This window comes from Grammomys surdaster, unplaced genomic scaffold (assembly GCF_004785775.1).
Source record: "Grammomys surdaster isolate TR1022 unplaced genomic scaffold, NIH_TR_1.0 125789, whole genome shotgun sequence".
NCBI lineage: Eukaryota > Metazoa > Chordata > Mammalia > Rodentia > Muridae > Grammomys > Grammomys surdaster.
Genome location: NW_021620620.1, coordinates 1,530,363 through 1,554,382, shown reverse-complemented (window position 1 = coordinate 1,554,382; position 24,020 = coordinate 1,530,363). Strand labels below are relative to the sequence as shown.

At 42.9% G+C, this 24,020-nt stretch overlaps 1 protein-coding gene across 1 annotated transcript in view; it reads left to right on the top strand.

The window, feature by feature from the left end:
- Nucleotides 1-24,020, top strand: part of Grid1 (glutamate ionotropic receptor delta type subunit 1) — a 719,003-nt gene that overhangs the window by 398,741 nt on the left and 296,242 nt on the right. The window contains exon 5 of the mRNA XM_028789133.1: nt 19,129-19,182. Coding sequence (XP_028644966.1) covers nt 19,129-19,182 — 54 coding nt within the window. The remainder of the gene's footprint in view (nt 1-19,128; nt 19,183-24,020) is intronic.

Here is a 24,020-nt window from a genome sequence, read left to right as displayed (position 1 = left end):
AGAGAGAGAGAGAGAGAGAGAGAGAGAGAGAGAGAGAGAGAGAGAGACAGAGGGAGCGCTTTGCTCTTTCTTACCTTATTTAATATCTGTATTCTTTTAAAATTTTCCAATCTTCTTCCTTTAAACATCCTACCACTTCTGTGAACCTTCCAGTTGGAATGTGGAGGGTTAGTGAGGTCTCTAGCTGATCTGACTAGCCTCTCGGATGCCCCTGAACATCCCAGACATGGTGGACTTCTCAGTACCCTTTGCACACTAACTGCTCATGCACACTACTTGCATAGACTGCTCTTAATTCTCCCATTGCAGCCAACACCCAGCAGCTCCCCTTTCCACAGAATGCGTACACTATCTGTTCCTCTCAATAGAATCCAGTCTGGTTGAAGAAAGAGGCAATCTGCAACTTCTCTGTAGCCTCCAAACTCACCATTATTAGAAGACAGGATGCCTAGGGTCCTCTCCTCCTGTATATGTTGAAGCACCCCAGGTCCTCTGTTCTGTAGATTTTTAAATCATTCATCCTTTCAGAGAGATGTATTGATCAAAGTGAGTCAGAATGTTTGAAGTATTTCTTTGAACAGCCTGTTATAAATCCTCAGCCCCTATGCCATCCATCTGACAAGGTGTCAGTCCTAAGGTTACTGATGCATCCTCCCCTCGTCTTACTGTGGATTGCCTGACATATACTCATTCCGATGGGTTGTTCTATGAAGCTGTAGGATAAGATTATGACATCCTTCCCTCTAGGAGTGATAAACAGGCTCGAGCCCAGGATGGGCTTATGGGCTTGATCAAGAATTCTCTAGGATATTGTGTCTGTTCCACTTCTGGATCCCTAGGAGCAGAGAGCCCCCTGGGTCTCGTGGCTACAGATGAAAGAGAGGAGAGAATCATCCCTCCTCCATTCCAGTGTCTAGGTCAGTGGTGATACTTTTTCAAAGCTCAGGAAGATGCATTCTTATACAACATTTGGAATTTGCATCTCAGTGGGTTTTCAGGGTATGGTGTAGAAAAACAACATCCTTTTTATCTTTTCAACTTTGCTGTCAAGTTGTTGTCCTCTGTCAGCTTGGCAAAGACCATGTATCATCATCTGTACCTTTCCCATTTCTGACTTCTGTGTACAGATTGAGCATACCTAACTCTCAAACCCCAAATTCTACATGTTCTAAAATCCTACCTTTTGAGAGCACAGCCTATTTCATAAACTGTGTAAAATATTCTAAATCCAAAAGGGCTCAGAAATCTGAAGATCAACAGGGATGTTCAACTTGGATCAGTGGACATTCTTACTCAACAGTGTCAGAACCCTGATCTACTTAAAGTATGCAAAAATACATTCATAGACTTTTGCTTAATGTCATCCTTTGTCATCTTTTCATTAATTAGGTGAATCTGATTGACAGCCCATGTTTTCTCATTTCCCTCCCAGAGTGTTTTGAGAGGACAGTAAGGAGTTACATTCTTGTGACCAACAAGGTCAAAGAATCTGATAATAGTGGATGGGAACTTGAGACCAGATTTCAGAAAGCAGAAAGTAAGGAGAGGAGTGAGCATGGTACCATGTGCGTAGCATCCTAGCACTCTGGAGGCTGGGATGGAGGGAACTGCTGTGATTTCAGATCATTTTGGACTAGAGAGTAAGACCCTGTCTTAAAAAAAAAATTATGAGCAACCAAAGAGAGTGAGTGGAGGAAAGGAAACTGATTTAGAAATATGAAGGTATGGTATTGTAAAATGGTTGCTAGTAAGATGCTTTGTGGGTGGGCATAAGCTGATTCTACTTGTAAGCCTTGAAGTCCTCATCGCTAAGACCTCAAAAGGTGGGGAAGGCAATTGACAAGAGACAACAGGAAAACAAGCATAGTTTTGCAATTGAAGAATGTGGGATATCAGCATCTCTTCCTTGTGTATCCCTAGAATGCTGGTAGTTGGAGTATACGTATAGTGTGGATAAATGTTCAGAAGGTGACAGCCTCTAAAAAAGTCCTATGTGCTTAAAGGGCTTGGTGTCTAGCCCATAGTGCTACCTTGAGAAGTGATAGAGTCTTTAAAGGTTTGTTTAGTGAGAGGCCTTCAGGTACTGGGTGTGTGCTCCTGCAGTCACCTGGTGAACGCCAGCGCCTCTCATTTTATTTATTTATTTATTTATCTATTTATTTTTTTGCTTTTTAAGATGAGATCTTGCTCTGTAGTTCTGCCTGACCTGGAACTCCACACACAGATCATGATTGCTTTGAACATGTGTCTCCTTACACCTTTCCCTGAGTGCTGGGATTACAGGTGTGAGACACCACATCTGGCGCTCTTCTGTCTGTCTTCCATTTCTCAGACCTGAGGGGAACTGTTTTACTAGACCAGGTATTCCTGCCATAATGCCCCTACTAGCTAGGCCCACAGCAATGCAGCTAATGGATCATGGACTAAGCTCTAAAACTGTGGTGGAGCATAAACCTTTCCTCCATATAGGTTGATTATCTAGGCACTGTCAGACTGAGGGAAAGGTGACTAATATAGCATCCTTCTGGATGTCGACGAACACTTTTCTAGAAAGAACAGAGCAAATGTAGGGACAAATGTTCATGTATTGATATTGTGGGGAAGGGTGTCTTTCAAGGCAAGTGATGCCATTGTTTGATACGGTTTGAATGTGACTCTCAAAGTTTCATGTGCTAGAAGACTAAACCTTAGTGATGTGATGCTGAGGGCTTGAGCATGGAGGGAGGTGATTAGGTTGTAGGAAGTGTTATCCCAGGGGAATTTTAGCAATTCATTCGGGGTCCTGTTGCTAATGTGAAAGTGGACTACTGTAAAAAAGAGTCAGACAGAGCAAAGCCTAGTCAGACAGAGCAAAGCCTAATCCCAGACAGAGCAAAGCCTAATCCCAGACAGAGCGAAGCCTAATCCCAGACAGGGCAAAGCCTAGCTCCAGACAGGGCAAAGCCTAATCCCAGACAGGGCAAAGCCTAGCTCCAGACAGAGTAAAGCCTAATCCCAGACAGGGCAAAGCCTAATCCCAGACAGGGCAAAGCCTAATCCCAGACAGGGCAAAGCCTAATCCCAGACAGGGCAAAGCCTAGTCCCAGACAGAGCAAAGCCTAATCCCAGACAGAGCAAAGTCTAGTCAGAAAGAGCAAAGCCTAATCCCAGACAGAGCAAAGCCTAGCTCCAGACAGGGCAAAGCCTAATCCCAGACAGGGCAAAGCCTAGCTCCAGACAGGGCAAAGCCTAATCCCAGACAGCAAAGCCTAATCCCAGACAGAGCAAAGCCTAGTCAGAAAGAGCAAAGCCTAATCCCAGACAGAGCAAAGCCTAGCTCCAGACAGGGCAAAGCCTAATCCCAGACAGGGCAAAGCCTAATCCCAGACAGAGCAAAGCCTAATCCCAGACAGAGCAAAGCCTAATCTCAGACAGGACAAAGGCTAGCCCTAGACAGGACAGAGGCCAGACCCAAAGTCACTTATTGCTTTCCTTGCTATGTGTTGGCATTTCTCACATGTACCTCCACTGTGACAACACCAGACATTGTCAGGCCACTGTCAAAATGACATCTGCAGTCATCTCCAGAACTACACCATAAGCTTCTTTTACTTCTACATTATTTAGCTTCAGGTATTTTCTTATAGGAAATAAACTAAAACAGAACTTACTGGCCACAAGCTGCATCTCATGCCTTTCAGTGAACTTTTTAATGCCTAACTTTAAATATGGAAGATCACCCATAAATCATTATACATTTTAGAAATATCTCTTATATGAAAGAAAGAGAGAAAGGAAGAAAGGAAGAAAGGAAGAAAGGAAGAAAGGAAGAAAGGAAGAAAGGAAGAAAGGAAGAAAGAAAGAAAGAAAGAAAGAAAGAAGCCAAATTAAGAGAAAAGGGACCAGGATAAACTGACCAACATGAAAATTTCAAAAACAGTTAGAAATATATTTAATGAAGTAGAAACTCAATTTAAAAACACGGTACAGAACTAAACAGAATTCTCAACAGAGAAATCTTGAATTGCTTGAAGAAATGCTCAACATTTTTAGTCATCAGGGAAATGCAAATCACAGTGACCTGAGATTTCACCTGATACCTGTCAGCATAGGTTAGATCAAAAACTCAAGGGACAGCATATGCTGGAGAGGATGTGGAGAAAGAGGAGCACTCCTTCATTACTGATGGGAGTGTAAACTGGTACAACTACTCTGGAAATCAATCTGGTAGTTTCTCAGAAAATTGGAAATAGTTCTATCTGAGAACCCAGCTATAGCAATCTTGGACATATACCCAAGAGATGTGCCACCATACCACAAGGACACATGCTCTACTATGTTCATAGCAGCTTTATGTGTAATAGCCAGAAACTGGGAACAACCCAGGTGACCCTCAACTGAAGAATGGATTAAAAAAAAGTGATTCACTTACACAACAGAATACCATTCAGTCATTAAAAACAAGAACATGAACTTTGTAGGCAAATGGATGGAACTAGAAAAGATTATCCTGAGTGAGGTAACCCAAAAGGACAGGCATGGTATGTACTCATTGATAAGTGGATGTTAGCCAGTGTGCAGGATACCCAGGGTGGGAGTCCCACCCTCTCAGAGGAGAAGGAGGAAGGGAGTGGGAGAAGAAACTCAGTGAAGGAGGGAGGGGGAACAGCATTTGGAATGTAAACAAACAAATTAATTGATTAGAAAAATAAAGATGTAGAAACCAATTACACTATTAATACACAACCAAAATATAGTGAAAAGGAAAGTATGATAGCAATAAAAATATACAAAATGAAATGCAGGAAAATACAGAGGTGAAGTATTAGAAAATCCAATTGTGGGAAAGTAAAACAAAAAGAGAAAGAGGCAGAACAATGTTGGTAAAACTTTGTGCCTCAGTTCTAGAGTTCAATATTATTCTAAAAGGAATTCTAGAGTGGGAACAGAAAAATGTGGAAAGAGTGAAATATACAGATGATGATGGTGGTGGTGATGATGACTATGATGATGATGATAAATAATAGTGTTTAAGCGCATGCATCTACATATTAAAAAGCCCTAGTAAACATTTTGTTCTTTGCCAAGTAAATGAAATGTTTCCCAATGAGGATGCAGGTTTAGCAAGGTGCAGAGGAGGTGAGACATCAAACAAGGACGAGGGTGATGGAGAGGCTTGAGGAGGAAGGAGGGCAACATAGAATGAGTGGGAACTAGACGTCATGGTTTGGGAGTCAAGCTAATGTTTGAAGACACCCAAGAAGAACAGTTTCTTTGGAAGATTTTAATTTTGTGCTATGAGAATCTATCAATCAATAGAATAACCGAAAATCTATCCATTGCTATAACATTAAATATTAATTAATCCCTACGTGGGGACACTACCAATGGTTTATATTCTTGAAGTAAAGACATACACACAGCCTTTATATTTTAATCTACTTTAAACAGCACAATAGCTGGGCCACTGCCTAACCTCCAAGCAGTTAATCCTGAGTTATTGCTTACTATTTCTGTGTTCTATCCTGTCTGCTCTAGACTTGGCTGGGCAGCCCTTTGGGCCACGCTCTTCTGGTTCCTTCACATGGTGGCTATGCCGCTCTGTCCTGCACGCTTCTCAGGCGTGGCATCTCTCCTCTCCTGGACCCTTTCCAGTCCCTCTTCTCCTTGACACTTTCCTGGCATGGAGGCAAATTTCCTTCTTCCCTCTCTCTGATCCCTGTCCCAAGCCCAGGACATCTAAAATCCTGCCTCTGTCTGTCCTCCCCACCTATTGGCTGTTGGCTTCTTTATTTACCAATCAGAATCAACTGGGGACAGGTTCCCAAAAGATACATGCAGATACTTTCCTGAAAAAAAAAAAAAGAGACGATACTCTCCTCTTTTTTGAGGGAACATAATTAGCATTCATAATACAAGCAGCTACACATTGCAAAACTCAAAAATTTTTATGAATGAATGCTTTAAAAGTAACTTCTAGATGTTCATCTTTGAAAAAAAAAACCCATATGTTCCAAGAAGGATTTAAAATTAGGGATTACAGATACTGGAGGAGGAGTCTCAGGATAAACTCCTGGGGTAGAGGCTAGTGGTGCCTCTGGGAGGGGGAAGCTGTGCTGTGATGGGCAATGCTCAGGGCTGCTGGATATAAAAGCTTATTTTATATGAGGCAGTAAGCATTTGGAAAGGATACCATAGAGCTTGTGCAAATAAATATAAATCAGGGTAATTATAAAGAAAAACAGGATGTATAAGGAAAAACAGTATGATCATAACCCACAACCGAGTTTAGTAAAGAGTAGCCCCTGCGTTATGAGGCAGAGTTCAAATTCTGTATAAAAGACTCTTAGCGAGCTCACCTGTCACAGAGTTGCCCTAGTAGTGCTCAGTATACTCAAAGTCCCAAGCCCATCCACACCGTCAGCCTAGACTGTGCTTCCCAGTGGTTCTTAGCAGGTTCATAGACTCATCCATCCATCCATCCATCCATCCATCCATCCATCCATCTATCCATCCGTCCGTCCGTCCATCCCCATCATCAAGTTAGAGCATGAAGAAAAGGCTCTGTAGCCATCAGTAGCCATTCCCCATTTCTCTCTCCAGCTCACCTCTTCTGTGCCCCACATCCTGCTCCTCACGTCCCTGGGCAGTCAGTTATTTAACTTACTATTTCTTTGTATTTGCTATTCTGAATAAAAAACTTACATCTACATAAAATAGAATATCTTTAAAACCAGTATCTTTTGATAACTCTGCTAGATATACTCCTGTTCTCTCATCCCCCTCCTCCCTGCCAATACACCAGTACATACACACACTGAGCCCAAAGATCACTGTCTCCCTAGCCCCTACCAGTACACACACACACACACCACACACACACACACACACACACACACACACACACACACACACACACAGGCTAGAGGTCAGTGTTAGTTGTCTTCTTCAATTACTATGCACCTTCTTTTTAAAGATATGGTCTCTCAATGAACTTGGAGCTCCCTGACTCAGCTACACTGGCTGGCCAGTGAGCACTGGAATCTCTTGCTTCTGTATGTCAGTACTAGGATCATGAGTACATCACGACACTCCTAGGTTTTTACATGAATTCTGGGGATTAAAGGTCAGGTCATCAGTCATGTGTGGCATACCCTTTGCCCAGTGAACCATTGACCCAGGCTCTTATTTCCTACTTCTGTGAAGCCAAGTTTCTGAGCTTCCCCATGAGGTCAGTAGATTATTTCATCTAACATGTCCTCAGGTTAATCTGTGTTGTTGCAAACTGCAAGATTCTGTTTCTTAAGGGTTGAGTTGCATGCCATGGTATATATGCCATCATCATCCGCACATCATCAGCCGGTCCTTTCTCTTACACACTTATACCGATTCCATATTGACTACTGTGATGAGTGCTAGAATACACACAGGAGTGCAGAATCAATTTAGAAATTGTGACATAGCTAGATAGAGAATGCTGGGAAGGGGAATGAAAGGAAGATTTGTAGGAGAGATTTAAATCCTCATTATCATATCTGGAAGATAATAGATAACGCTATAGAACAATGCCAAAAATGGATCAACCATGTACAAAGTATGAATATAATTATGTGTGATTCAGAGATATGGAATTAAGTCACAGGGGAATAGTTAAGAATTATGTTTGTCTCTATAGAGCAAAACCAAGTGGCATGCAGACTAGGAAGTGTCATTTGTCTGTAGCTAGCCTTTTTAAAATTAAAGAATTTCAAAAATACTAGCTTAGTAAAATTATGATTTAGTATAGACTAATGGGCTTATAAACTACTGTCTATAATTGTCACATTATGCCTTGAAATTACTCAGTTTATACTCCTTTTAAAAACATTTGATTATGGTCTTGTTTAGCACATTGGTATTACCAGTGTTAGATATTCAGATTTTTAAAAATAAGTATTATTTTCCCTATTGTTGACACAAAGTTTTAACACAGAGTTAGAGTTAATAAATAAAATGAATTTATTCAAATTATACTGGGCAACAAGCGAAGTGATCAGAATGCTGGAGAAAGTTCCAGAGTACTGTGGAGTGCTGCATGGGGTGGATACAGTAAGGTCACCCCAGGTGTGGTCTGCATAACACAAGTCTTCGTCTACTTTGTATTGCTACAGTAGTCCTATGGCTGGGTAGTTTAAAGAAACATAAATGTATCACTCACAGCTTGGGACAGAAAGTCTAAGCGCAAGGTCCTTGTATTTAATGTGGCACTTTATGCTGTGTCATTCTTTGGCAGAAGGTTGAAGAGTTGGGAAACAGAATTTGGTGAGGAAGCTGTAATCCATAGACTAATGGAGGTCACTGTGGCTCCTGCCCTCCTTCCCTGCCTGCCTCTCAGCTGTAAATGTAAAATGTAAATGTAATCCTAACCACAGGTTTTATCTTTAAAAGAGGATTTCAAATTGTTACTTTTATTTTTGTGTACCTGTGTGCATAGGCTGTGTGTGTATGGTGCTTCTGGAGACCAGAATAGGATATCAGATCTCCAGGAGTTAGAAGAGTTCCGGGCAGTTGTGAGTTATGGACTGTAGGTGCTTGGGACCAAACTTGTGTCCTCTGGAAGAACAGCACGCATTCTTAAATTCTAAGCTATCTCTTTAGCCACAGATTTTCTTTTTCTTTCTTTCTTCCTTCCTTTTTTCTTTCCTTTCCTTTTTCCTTCTTTCCTTTCCTTTTTCCTTCCTTCCTTCCTTCCTTCCTTCCTTCCTCCCTCCCTCCCTCCCTCCCTCCCTCCCTCCCTCCCTCCCTCCTTCTCTTTCTTTCTTTCTTTCTTTCTTTCTTTCTTTCTTTCTTTCTTTCTTTCTTTCTTTCTTTCTTTCTTTCTTTCAAGGAGTGTTGTTTACCACCTAAAACCTTCAAGCATATTCTAACATTTTAGAATACAATCCAAGACCTACAACTTGATTAGCTCAGTTGCTCATTGTCTGACAGTATTCCAGGCAATAACTCTTGGCGTGTGTTGTGGATACTCTTGCCTCAGACTTTGAACCGGACCATAATCACCACTGAAGATGCACCATGTGCACTTTTGATTGACAGACAAGTTGTTCTTAGGCAGATACATGCCATATCTGTACCAAAAGGCAGCAGGTATAGTGAAGCCTGAGCAGTGAGTGTGATCCTCTGGAAAGAATGCTACATAGTCCCAATGCTACTCTACAATCTAACTATGGGGATTCAAGGACATACTTCCTGTCTCTATGTGTGAGGCAGGAAGCAGTTCCAGTGTTGTGGAATATTTAGATAGAGCAGTGGCCAGATGGAACAGGGCTCACCAGGTGGTGATGACTTAGTCATTATATCCAGAAATGAAAATGAAGCTGTAGTTGAGGCCATAGAGGTTGTCACCCCACCTGATAACTTTAGAAGCAAATCCTTGTTCACAGCATGTGAACATATGACTAGGGGACATCTGCACAGCGCTCCATGTGCTTCTTTGCCCCCAGGTCTTGTCTGTTGTCTCCTTGGGAGACATGTATTTATTTTTCTTTCCAAGTAGAGCATCTTCGGGTGGAGCCTTTATAATGGTACTTTGTGGGGAGAGTGGAAATGGATATTGGAGCCAGTGGGGACACTTCCTAGGACTAAGTATATGTTTATTTAATGTCTGATTCTGTTCCTTTTTTGCTCTAGGGTCTGAATGCAGGGTTGGTTGTCTTTTCTGGGGGCCCATGGGGCTTTCAGAAATACTTAAGCCACTCCCAACTCTAGAATCCAATTGTGTGGCCCTTTATATTTGGAGAATGGCTGTATGTGAGGCAATGCAGGATTTTATATTGTACATTCTAAGAAAAATAGTTTGCTCCCTTCCCTCAACACTCACTGAATTGGCTAAATCTTTTCCATAGTCACCAAGAGTTCTAAGCTCCACTGTGGCCTCCTGGTCATTTTGGGGACAGAGGCTCAAACTAAGTGCCAAGGTTGCCTGTGCACAGTGCAGTTTATGCTGTCCTGTCCCTGATCTCCTCTAGCTTGCTACAAATCCACAGGTGCCTCCTTGGCTTCTCATGGCCTAAGTAAGAAGCATGTTTCCCAACGCTCTCCAGTGCCAGGAAGCTCCTCCCCAGCACACCCAGGAAGAAAACATTCTAGACTTTTAGAACTGAAAAGAAGGCTTTTTATTGTTGTTGTTTCTGTTCTATTCTCTACAAAGTCAGACTCATAAAAAAGAATACAAATTACACCCAGCAACTCTTATCAGCATGGAAAAGAATTGCTACTTTCAACTTTATTGCTTTAAAAAGCATTTTAGCCTTCCATCTTTTAAAAACAATTTAGGTTGAGAAAAGGAATTAGACCCATGCTTAGAAGCTGCAGCAGAATCACCTTGGGCATGATTTGAAGGGGTCGTGGTGATAAGACTGATGCTTTACTTGAGTGTCTTGAGGTGGTGTAATTGTTTTTTCTCAGTGGAGAGACCCACCTGGGGTCTTGGTCTCTACATAGGAGAACATGCCTCTGGGGGTGTGATATGACCCAGCAGTGTCAGAAGGGACTGTCCTGCCCCACATAGTCCCCTGTATCATTCATCAGGAACATCTGAGGCTGTTGGTCCCTGGAGCAAAGTTTTGGATGCAGGAAGCACTTTTGCCAGCTCCGGTTTGAACATAGAAATGCCCATGAGAGAGAAAGAGAGAGATGAAAATGTTGCTAATCAGTCTGGACCTTGCTTGGCTTGTTCCTGAAAAATCATTTGAAGCTGGAGTTGAACAGCAAATCTACAAATAATGGCTCCAAGAAGCCAGCCGCCACCCAAGGTCTGTGTCCCCTGCCCTGGAGTGAAGAAGGACCAAGTCATTTGATTGCTCACAGCCCACACTGCAGAGGCTGGTGGCTGCCCTTGCTAAAGCAGATCAGGGCATAAATAAACTCAGAAGTGATTTGTTTTACTGTAGATTTGGGTTCTCAAAAGGGATTTTATGATGGCGTCCATGTGGCCGAGGGCCTGAAAGCCTTTCCTGTTCATCAGCGAGACAAGATTGGATAGAAAAGCCGGGCTCCTGTGGCCTCCCTTCAGGGTCCAGCCCGAGTATCAATGGGAGTGAGAGCATGGACAGCCTTATTTGGTTTCTGTGCCCTGCAGGAGGTGGGAATTATAGATCACTGATTAAAGCCCAAGTATCCATCAGCCAATACTTGTCGGCAGCGCCTGGCTTCACTTCTCCTAGTTGATCTTATTAAACAGATCGTGCCTGCAAGCTGACTCCATTTCATTTTTCTGCTGATATTAACGTTTCCTCATAAATTGTCCACATGTAGCATATTCTCTCTTTTTATTACAGTAAATTGCACGTCCTGCATAGCCCTGGAACCTGTCTCTATTTCATCTGAAGGAGGCACAAATGATCTGTAATGAATCTCTCTCCCCCAGAGGCTGCAAGCTGATACTCCTACCCTCTGTCCAGTTTGGACCAGCTATTTATCTCAGACTTAGACAATGGAGTGAATGGAGTCAGTCTAATGCTAGACTAGAAACCATTCCACCCTATCCGAGTTTACATGTATTGAGTCAGCCGTGGTTTCTTTTTCCTAAATCAGCAAAATCAATATTCTGAGACTCTTAATGTTCCCCCTCACCTCATGCTGAATAACTTTTGCTGGGGCTCAGTTTTTTTGGATTCCTCCATAAATGAACCCCTGAGCTTTCATGAGGTTCTAGAAGAAATGTCAGGGAATTGGAATCATGGGGCACCAGCTGAGTCAGGAAGGGCTGGCTGCTAGAAAGAGCCCAGGGGAGGACCCTTGTGAAGACCTTTGTGTGTCCAAGATTTCTCTGTGGTGTCTCAGACCTTGGGGGAGAAAGTAATTGGAACCATGAGAATCATATTAGTATACCATCACAGTTTTAGTTTTCAACTCAGGACAACCTGGAATTATCTGAGAGCTTCAGTTGCAGAAGTGCCTAGATCATATTGGCTTATAGAAATGTCTGTAGAGGGCTGCCTTAATTGTTAGCTGTTGTAGGAGGGCCCAGGACTCTGTGGGCAGTACAATCCTCTGGGCAGGTAGTTCTGAGCTGTAAAGAAGTAAGCAAGCTAGAGTTTGTGAGTGAGCCACCAAGTAGATTCAACCATGCTTTCTGCTTCAGGTTCCTGCATTGGATTCCTGTCCTGCTGGCTCTCAGAGAGGGAGGCGTAAATTAAACAAACCATGTCCTTCCCCAAACTTGCTTTGGCCAGAGAGTTTTATTGCCACAGCAGAGAAGAAACAAGGATAGGCGTTGTCTATAAAACAAGATCCAAAGACATTCTGTAGACAATCCTAAGTTAAATAGAGGTGTCTGAGCCTGAGTCTTCAACTCTTGGTCAAAGACTGTAAGAGTCTGGGGGATACAATGGCTCCAGGTAGTGTATAATTGCTGCTCTTTTCAGATTTTCTTGTTCTGGACATAGCTTCTGACACTCAGAACCCATGGTGGCCGATTAGCTGGTTTTCTTGTAAATGGGCTTCTACATCAATGAAATCATGCATTCTCATCTATCCCTGAATGTTGATGATGCTTTCTTTTGGTGGATGACATTGTAGAGGGAGAAGTGTTTCTAAATAGCATGTTGTAGCAACCACTGCAGCAAGTCTTTAAGTTAGCTCAATGTCTGTCCTTGGGAGACTGCCAGGCCTTGGGCTCCATGGGGGGATGTTCTCAAGTGGTAGAGTTAGGTTTTTAAAAGATGCTAATTGCCGTCAAGCTTTCATTATCCCAGGCTGCCAGTGTTGGGAGGGGGGTGCCTCGATAAGTGGCCAACAATTAACGCACACATAAATTATCACTGGCATTTGTACTTTGTAAAATAAACCCTTAGTGATGGAGTTGGAAAGCTTCCATGTGGAGGTTTTTTTCCACTCCATTTACTAGTCCTGTAGGCCAAGATAAAGGGAAATGGGCTCGAACCTAAGAACACTGGTGGAATAATAGCCTTGAGCTTTTGAGAACAAATTAGCCTGGGAGATGAAGACAGGGCTGTGTATAATGGTTTTGTTTCAATATGAGAAATACACATGCAAGGAAACAAACAAACAAACAAATAATAAGCAAGCAACATTTCCTTATTTTGTTCCTACTGTTGTAGGAGCTGGCCTAGGTGTGCAGGATAATATACTGTCTCAGATAATTGACCTTTGAAATGCTCACACTTGGTTCTGCATACCACTCCAAGTACATGAATTTATCTAGGCTGCAGATGCATCTTACAGGGTGCTTATCACCTACATGCGCTTGCTTCTGTATGGAGTTGAACCTCATCACCATGTCATCAAGGAGCAGCTACCAACCTTCTCCAGACTCAATCAAGGCATGACCTGACCCTGTCATCTCTCCCTTGCTCAGGGACTGCTTACTGCCCACAGCCTACTAGAGAGCCCTGAGCTGGAACTTAGCCAGAATCTCTTTCTCTATTCAGACTGTGGATCAGGGTGGCCAGAATGGAACTCCTGTGTCTCATTTCTGAATGAGCTCACAGGATGGTATGTTGAAGTCCCATGTGCTCTATACTGTAGTACTGTTGTTTCCATTGGCCATAGAAAAAGATACTGGAGGTTCACAGCAGGTGGCGACTCATGAGCAAGGAGACCCCTTCCTATCTGCATTTAGCTTTCTCAGGGCTGGGAAGAACACTTGCTCTATGCTTACTTTAGCCAAGGTCTACCTATGGCATCATACTTTGACCTCCAGAGGATGACGTGTGGGTCTCATCCTGTATATCCATGCAATCTGCGCATACTTGAGATGTGCCTGTACACTATGGCTCCTTTCACTGGCCGCCTGTGTCACTTTCCTCATCTATTCCTTTTATCTGTCACCACCATCTCCTGCTGCCTCTCTCTGATGAAAAGAGCTAGAACAAAATAAACTTGGCCCCTCTGAAGTCGCATCTCTTCACCTAGTTTTCTAAATTTTGTGTTTACTGGTCTTGACAAGACACACTAATCAAGTACATAGTCAGTTTGGCAATACCTTGCAAGATTCATGATAATGTAACAGGGTTATCTGTATTGGGCCCAAGCTTTGGGCCAGAATAGCAGTCTCTCTGTGTTCACTGAGACCTCAGACATGGCTAGGTCCCTGAATTCGTATAGTTACTAAGGCCTCTGCTCTGCTTTATCTTAAGGATGGTGGCAACAGCCACAGTTTCAGCTCCAGGGAGAAACATAACCACCTTCTCACTTGGTGGAAGTGAATGAGATTCTGCTCTGAGCATGAGGCTATCTCACCTTCACCTCAAACATACACCTGTAGGATATAGGATTTACCTGATTGAGGTAGATGCCTGTGGTGCCATGTGGCTGGAGGATCCCATGCTGGGCACAAGAAAGGAGGTCCTGGGCTTCTCTGAGGGCCAGAGAACATAGAAGAAACAGCACCTATCACTTTTCAAGGCTGCGACATTGTCTTTTTTTTTTTTTATCACCCTTTGACCCTATAATGGAGAAACACAGCATCTCATAGAGAAATGTGATTCAGAACATTAAGACAGATGTTGAGGCATGGATGACAGTTCTCACCCATTCAGTGAGGGAGGGAAGATATGGGGAATTATGGACTTAGAAGGGACCCTGGAATGATGACAAGGCAGGAGAAGCAGGGGAAGGGAATTTGGAGGACTTCTGCAGTGAGTGATCATGCATTGAGCTCCTTCCTAGATCGGGGTCAATAACATGTAAAGCCATTTGATTCTTAATATTATCCCCAGACTGGAGCTGTTCATCTCAGGTTGAGATCCCAGAAGCAAGGTTTGAGAGGAGGCATCAGATGACTTTTAATAAAAATGTATTCCCAGAGGGATTCAAACAAGAAAGCCAGCAGGTACATAGAGATATGCAACAAGGAATCGAAGGATGCCAAGTGACATAATTGTGACCTCATTCTGTAGCTGGATTCTGGAGACAGCTCAGATGATACACAGACATCCCCACCAGGGAGCATAACAGCTGGGATCTGCATCTGTGGCACCCTCAGTTCTTGGTTGGGATATAAATTCCCAAGTAATCATGACTGTCGGGTATACTCTGGCAGCCTGAGTCTTGGCTGCTGGTGGTGGAGAATGAACGCACAGGGAGTCTGGATAATCAAACATCTCACTATGATAGGAGGGATTTTAGGCAGAGTAACACAGCATGGTTGGTACTCAAGTATTGTGGGTTACAAATGTGCTTGGAGAGGTGACACAATTCACTAGGGAGCACATAGCAAAGGTGACTCTACCATATTTGCTTCATGATGAACTTATTTCTATCTGCCACAGACATATACAGGAGGAGAAGGGAGAGGGTGGCACTTAGAAGGAGAATCAGGAATGCTGGGAAGAACCCTGACCTTTTGGTCTGTGAGCTGTTAAGGCTCATCCCCCAGAGCTGGCAGCTCTCTGGTAATTGCGAAGGGAGGCCAGTGTGGCTTTGTTCAATCTGCAGTAGCTGTTCCTTCTTACCACCTATGCCAGTCTCTGCGTGAGCTCCACCCTCTGGAAAAAGGCTGTATCCAAGTGCTATTTATCTCTGTGTGGGCAAAAGAGGCTTAACAAATTAGCTGATGCTTAATTGGTGAGGGAAAGTAGGACAGGGAGGTTGGCCAGTCATCCTGCAGTTTTCTGATCAATTCTCTCTGCCGGTACCTTCCATGCCTGAGTCTGATACCAGGTAAGAAGAGTTCTTAGGGGAGCCATGCTCCCACACACTCCCTAGGATCTCCCAGCAATTGGCAATTGGCCATTGGCAATGCTTGTACCTCTCAGCTGCAGAATGCATCTGTACCTTCAAAGAGCTACAGCTTCTATGGGCGAGATCTCAGGTCTCAGGGTCAAAGTGCAAGTGGAACTTGGAAAAGACTAAGGCTTTTTGCAGGTGGCTGCTCTCAGTAAATTAGAACCCTCTGTACTGAGGCCAGAGCCTACAGTTTAAAAAATGTCCTAGGGGCTCCTTAACTGCAGCCTAACTTGGGAATCATTACAATGGATGTCATCTCAGCATTGAGTTGTGCCTGTAACCCTATGGCCACCCTCCAAGCCAACACTTATTTTCCAAGCCACTGTTGACATTAACAATACTGGGGTACTTCTGATGGGCCTTACTACCTGAGACAGCTTATTTCTTCTTGCATTAGTTGGAGAGGTAGAAAACTTCTCTTTCACCGTGTTGATCTTCTCTGATTACTAAAGCAATTCACTGTAAATCTATGCTTAGATGCTGCAAAGAACAACTTAGATTCTTGCACAAGCCAGTTCTTTATTTGGTTAGATACCTACATCGTCCTGCTTAGTAAGAGTTCCTTGCTACTTTAAGTGACTGTTGGCTTAAACTGTCCCCCTTCATGACTGGGATCTAGAGTCTGGTTTCTTCTATCACTGGGGTGGTGGCCCACTTGGATCAGCACCAAGAGTAGAACCAACACCCCACCCCCACTCTGAGCTGTTTTATAAGTTTTTAGTCTTTAATGTACTGCATTCAAATTTCATCTCTCCATTTGCCATTCTTGTTTTGAGTTCAGCCTCATTGACCTTCCTCTGTTCAGATTCAGTTTAGCATTCCAGCCTTTGGGAACTCAGGAAAACCTCCAAGATCTGTGTTATATCCTAATCAGCATGATGTAACCAATGAGCATTACAGAAATCGTTAAAGGTTAGGGATTGAGTGCAGCATGGACCCAGAGATGTGTTCACATTATTTAGATCATCTTCCTGTACTTTTTCCGTATTCCCATTGTCTTAGATATCTAAAGGCGTCTGTGGCAGAGAAGAGAGGGGTTCTAGGCTGGGTAGCCAAGACCCTGCCCTGAAGTTGCCTCTATTCAACACTAGTAGTTCAGGGTCCTCAAAAGACACTGGATCTTGGGTCCTATAAGCTTCTCTCAGACATCCTGGCTTTTCAGTCTTGTAGAAAGGGATGGGAAGTGTCTCAAGATACAGCACCATGGTACATATAATGCCTTTGGTCTCTCTGAAATTCACTTTCTTACAAGGGCATAAGCCAATCCCCAGACCCTCCTTCCTGGAGTGGACAGGGGCCTGTTTATGCCAGGGGATAGAATGTTCATGGAGTAAGATGTATATAGCCAAAGGATGTAGACTAGATGTGAGCGAAAGGAGGAGTGAGGGGGACCTTTAGAGGACTAAAATGTCCATCTTTCTATCTCTGCTTCCCGTGAAGCTCTTAGGACATTAGTGGACCTCATTTTCTGAATTTTCCTCTTCTGGCCTCATGGGTCATATAGTTTTGGACATAGGAGAGGGGCAGCTGTTATATATACATTATACATAACTTCACAAGACAAATGATAGTTTGGAGATTATTTCCTTCTCTTTCAGACTCTTGCACAAGTTCATCTTTTCATGGCATGGTGGTCTCTCATTCATAGGCTATAGAGGTCAGTCTATGTTCTTCATCCCTGAGTGGTTCAGGAAAGGCTCTGCATCTGTGCTTGGTATCCTGCAATGTTATCTGGTAAGGACAGATGGGCTAGGGTTCTCCTGGGCATTTTATGATCTCTATTCTCATGATCTACTGTGTTCCCCAATCAAATTTGTTGTTCCCATGGAGCACAGCCCCGACAGATCTCTGTGCTCTGATAGTGTAGATACCTCAGCACCACAAAGGCCTGATGCCCTGATACCAACCATTACACCTTCTTTGTTAAGAACAACTGCTTCTGTACTTACTGATGAGAAAATGTAAATTTGATATATCAATAGGTTAGCGATGAAATTTTTACCTGATATGCATTTCCTAATATGGTTTTAATTAAAAACATCTGTCTGATATGCATGTGTAGATATGTATTTGCATGATATGATTGTAGAAACTTCTGGAAGGGCCACTTCAGACAATTTCCAGTGGATGAATCTGGATGAATAAATGGGGATATTTTAGTCCATGGGCACATTTTTTTAAAATGAGAAAGCATTATGGAGAGATTTTAATTAAGCATCTTAATTTGCCTATATTTTTAAAATCAAAAGAGTAATAAAAATTACATTACTAAAATGTGAAAAAAATGTAAAAAGGAAAGGAGTAAATCTGAAAGCTCTTTCGCACGTTCATAGATGGCTTGGCACAGTGCCCGGTGCTCAGCAAGTTCTTGGCACATGCTCCCCGTGAGCATTCTTACAGGACATGCTTGCAAACCATCAATCCCTTCCAATTCTTTCAGCCTGTTGACTTTCCAATTCAAGGAGAGAGAAAGTACCCATAAATACATACAAAAGAGCCAGGCATTGTGGTGCACGTGTATAATCCTAGCCGAGGATCAGGAGTTCGGGGCTTGGGTACACAGTGGGTTTAAGACTAGCCTTTGCTCTATTTAAGACCTGTTCTTATATAAAAGGCAAAACCCAAAAAAACACACAAGCAAACAAGTTCAAAGTATGCAAACAAAACACGGATTTTCTCTGCCAGTGCCTACCACTTACTCACACCTAAGCTATGTTATTGAATGCCTATTATATATTGCTACAGAGCAAAGTTCTGGGACACAGCTCTCGCCTGAGAGATGTAGACCTTTATCTTGTAAGGTCCACACTTAACCTGGCAGAGAAAATAGACAATGAGAAGGAATAAACTTGTAGCCACTTACACACAAAAACGGCAAGCACTGTAACAAAGCTATTGAGAGAATTGTGGAAATGGGCCCTTCCTAATAGCTGGAAAGAATCCAGCTCCGTAGATCCTAAAATATGAATGAAAAGCAGCACCATAGTTCAACCAGTGTCTTCTATTTTCCTGGTGTTATTCAGCACAGCTGGGTGAACTGCCATAAATCCAACATTAGTTTCCTCACTCTGTAGTTTTGTGTAATGATGAATGCCATCCTTAAGTACTCTTTTGGAAAGAAATTTAATGCTTTCTCAGGGAAGGAAGGCTATCCCTGTGGTACCTGTGATCTGTGGTGCCTACAGGACTAGTGCCTCTAATCTCACTCTGGGCCAGTGTAGAAGAACATGGGAGAACAGATGGTGTCTCTAGTGATGAAGGCACCAGGAGTAGGCTCCAGGGGTTGGCATGTTTTGTAAGGAATAATTTCTGAAAAAACAAATGGTATTTATAAAAACTTATCTCAGCAATGATCCTGTGTGTCTGCTAGCTTCTGCCTTGCTTTTCTGTTCATGTACATTCTTTTTCTCTTTGCAGGCTGTAGAGACCAACTTGGCTTCCAAGGACAGCCACTGGGTCTTTGTGAATGAGGTAAGAGCCCCAGAATGGTGATGGGTGTGGCCTGCCCTGACCCCTGTCCCACAGGAAAGCTCAGAACAATGCTTTCAAGTCCAAACTTGACTTTGGGAGCTGAAATGGATCCTGGAGTTCCATTTTGCCAAGGCAAGAGGTCAGAGAACTGGACTTGACCTGTCAAGATGCTCACGTGCAGCAGCTGGGATCTAGCAGAGGAGTCCAGACCTGAATCCATGAGACTGTCAAAAGTCAGACAAGTGGTTTCAGACTTTTATGTACAGGAGATGAGGTGAGGCAGACAGTCAGTTAGGAGCCAGGGCTTGGGAGCATAGATTAGGCTATAAAATAAATACAGATGGTAGGACAAAGGAATTAGGAGAGAATAGAGTCTCTTTCTCATGCAGAATATTACAAGTGTGTGAGGGTATTATGTGAGTATGTCTGAGTGTGTGAGCAGGAGTGTTTATGTTTCTAAGAGTGTACATACATGATAATATAAGGGTTTAAATGTATGCACATACATATGCAAGGAGCTTTATGCATGGGAGTATGTAGTACAGGAATAACAGTATGTGTATGAATTGTGTGTATTGAATTGAGTGTTAATGTATGTCTATATTCATGAGAGTATCTACAAATAACTATATGTACAGGTGTATATTATGAGAGTATATGTAGGTTTGTGAGTGTGGATATGTGAATGTACATTTGTGAATGTTTGTGTGAGTATGTATGTGTGAGTTGTTTGTACATGTGATTTAGTATGAATGTGTGTGAACTGCATTCCGTGTGTGAATATGTGAGTTGTATATGTATGTGAATATATGCATTGAGTGTGTCTGTATTTAAAGTGCACATTAGTATGGGAGGATGTATGTGTAGGAATAATAACATGTGCATATACATATGCACATGAGTGTACAGATGCATGTATGTATAAGTATGTGAGAATATATGTATATAGTTAAGACATTTGTACATCCATATAAGTGTATAAGTATATTTGAGTGTGTGTATGTGTATTTGTGTGAGGTCTGTGGTTATATTCATAATGCACTCATCCAAAAAAGTTAGTAGGAAGTGCCTTTAGGTCTGGCCACCCCACTGGTTTGGCCTCAGGGGTGAATGGGACCATGAGATGTCACTCTTCAGAAATACCACCTTGCCAGCCTATGCTGAAGCTGTGGTACAGGGTGACCTATTGTCACATGGTCCTAGATTTTCTGAAGAGCCCTCTGCCCACATGCTCTTTAAGGAAGCAGAGCCCAGGCAGCCTGTGTGACCTCCACATGCTGTTCAATGAAAGCAGACATGTGTTTCTCAGTTTTGCCTTCGGGGGGGGGGGGGATATGCAGCCTTTAGCTGCTACTAAATTAGCTGATCAATTTCTAATGGTTTCATTCTGGAGGATCCAGGGTTTATTATGTGGGTAATTTCTTCTTTTATGATGTGTATTTCTTCATTAGCACGGTGCTAATATGGCTGAAATCCATTTTGGGTGGCTGATGTTAATAATGGCACAGGTAGTATCACACACTAGCTGCTTGCTAGGCCCACTGCTGATGGTTTTCCTCTATGAATTCTTATCTTACGAGTTCCACGTCTACATGGGCCAGCCAGAGACATTCGGTTGCTGCACATTTCCCTTGGGGTGGCTCCATGACTATCCTGGTAATTAGAAGGGGGAAGTGGCCACCCCACCCTGCTCTTCAGAACCTGCTTGAAGCTTCATTGATCCTCAGCAAGTTTTGATTCTCTGAGCTTTGCTGCCTCTCTGCAGGCTCTTCAAAGCCCCATGTCCTTTGTTCCAGTGAAAAGAAACGTTCCATGTGTCCCTGAAGTCAAATGTCTGGTGCTGGTTTTACGTTTTTGATGACTCTGACACAGTGAATAGCCAGTCTTTCTCTGTAGCCAGGCTTCAGAAACCGGCCTGTTTTACATTTTAAAGACTTCCACTTCCCTCTTCTGCAACCCCACCTATCCCCAGACTGCCCTTTCTCTCCAGCCTGACTCCCTCTCTAGAGCCAATCTTAACTTCAGACAGTGGTGCTTTTGGGTACTTCCTGCTCTTAAGCACCCAGGTATTTTGCAGGAAGCTTGAACCCAAAGCTTAGAGTGACCAGGTATAGAATGGGGCACTGTAGAGCCAACATAGATCTGCCACTGTAGCAGGTCTCTGCTGTACCACAGAGAGCACACACTCACCTTGGCTGGCCAGAAAGAACAAATTGATCTAAGAATCCTGATGTAGACATGTCTTTTTTCAGAAATGAGGGGATTTGGGGGAGCCTCTGCTCCCTCTTGTTTTGCTTCTTTTCCCAGGAAGGCTCTTTTTCTTGAAAGGCACAGGGCAGCAGACCCCATTCCTGATCACTTGGTCATGACCTGTGCTTGTCAGTCACTTTACCCTTGCTGACCCTGTTACTGTTCACCAGTAGCCCTGCTGACAGTTCTCATCATCCCTCTTTGACAGACAGGGAGACGGAAATTGCAGGAGTTGAATCAATTTCTTACAGTCAGACAGACATTATGTGTTGTTGGTGGGATACTTTTACCCGAATTTTTTGTGTGTATACACATTTTTGCCAGTGTGAGTATGGACTTGTGTATGTGTGTGTGAAAGCCTGAAGTTGATGTTGGGTATAAACCACAATTGCTCTTCCACCTTATTCACTGAGCAAAGATCACTCAGTCGATCCTAGAACTCTCTGATCTGGCCTGTCTAGTCAGCTTGCTCTAGGGATCCTCTTTCTGCCTTCAATGGCAGGAATTACAAAGTGGGCTTCCATGACCACCCAGACATTATGTGGTTTTCTGGGGAGTCTAAACTCAGGCTTGCACGGCAGGTGCTTTAATCACTGGACCAGTTCCACACTCCTGCTGGAGAATTCTTTATGAAGATCAGCTAGCTCTAAAGCTCAGTCTGTCAGTGACATCATGAGGCTAATGGCTTTGGCAAAGATCCAGTACTTATAGTCAGAATCTTTCGAAAAGCCAATCAGCAGGGCTCATGTATACATGACAGTGGAGACACTCTTTGGCTGACCTTTAGCCCTAGCATATGGGCATTTTTGAAGACTTCACTCCAAAGGTAGAGACTCTGATAAAGTCTTGACCCCAAATCCCGATGTAGCATATGGTTAATGACAGCGATGCTCTCTAAATGACATGTCAGTTTAGCTACAGGGCCAGCCACATTGAGAGTGTTATTTCCTGTTTAAGTGTGGTCCCCAAATGGGGCAAAAGCTCTATTCTTGTAGCTTTGTAGCATTTTAAACACTATAAAATTTAAACTAACTTAACATAGAGCCACAAACAGTTGCTCTTCTTTGTATTGTTATATAGTGACTAGTAATAAAATAAAGGAAAAAAATTAAAGAATCAAAGAGTCAGACATTTCATAAAGACTTACCTTCCAACCTCTGCTTGGTGTATGTGTGTGTGTGTGTATGTGTGTATATGTGTGTGTGTGTATATCTACTGGTCTATGTGTATGCAAGTAAATGTGCACATTTGTGAATGCATATGTGAAGGCCAGAGGCCAGTATAAGGGATTGATTCTCAAATGCCATCCACCTTGATTTTTGTTTTTGAGGCAGGGTTTTGCATTGAAGCTCACCATACATGCTAGGCTGCCTGGGCAGTGAGCCCTACAAATCCATCTGTCTCTGTGTCCCCCAGACCTGGGATTACAAGTACGCTACTATCTTTCTATATCTGATTGCTTTATGTATTTTTCTTGATTCAGGATAAACACTCAAGGACGCATGGTTTTTGTTTTGTGTTCTTTGTGTGGTAGTTTTCTAAATTACATCTACTTGTTCACTAGTGAGTTTTGTTGCATATTACAAACCTTTTGTTGTTGTTATTTGGTTTTGCTTTTGAGAAGAGACAATTGGCTTCTGAACTTGTCTACCTCTCTGGGAGATTCAGTGACTCTCTGGCTTCTACTGTGAGAAGCTGGCAAATAGATTCAGTTTTGCTATAAGGTATATTTTAATTGATTGATTAAGTCATAAGGACATGTGAAAAGAAATGAACCACTAGATGAGCAAACGGTGAGTTCCTTGAGGACATGGCCAGATCTGGCTCATCAATGAGTCTTCAATGCCCTGTGTGAAAAATAGATTGGTGAAAGGTTGGACCGAAGGTGGTTCGATCTAGACAGTGACTAACAAACTGCATTGATGAGCACTTCACAGTCTGTATCAGAGAAAGAAAGCAATAATTAAAGAGCCGAGCTTCAGAGCTAGAGATGTTAGTTCATGCACTTGAGCCTGGATGTGTTGGGTAGCCTCTGAAACCTCTGTTAGCTGGAGTGAAAGCCTTCTCTCTATTTGGCTCCATCACATTCCAAGTGAGAGGTCTTTATTGACTTGCCCACTGTCATATGGTGTGTCCTTAATGCTGGCTAGACTCTGTGCGAAGAGGATGATGCCTTCCCATGAAGCTGCACCCAACAGGAAACATGTACTTTTTGTGGTCTGTCTTCTTGGGAACTTTCTGTACAAAGTTGTATGGATTGTGCAGTGTGACTGTCCAGCTTTGAAAGGCTCTACGTGACAGCGATAGTAACTGTTCAGTCTGATGCTTGGCAACAGACTCCTTTGGACACATTCTTCCTGACATACAACCATTGCACAATTGGATAGAAATGGTTAAAGATGTTTAATAAACACTGTAGATGTACATGCTATTTGAACTCAGTGATGGTGGATGCTTAGAGCCCAGGAAAAGGTAGGTTTTCAGAAGCAGGAAGACATACTTAGCAGGCCATCAATATTACTCTCCTATTGTAGCACATACTGTTAGGATTCGAGCGCAGTTTGGACAGACAACACCAAAGCCGATCC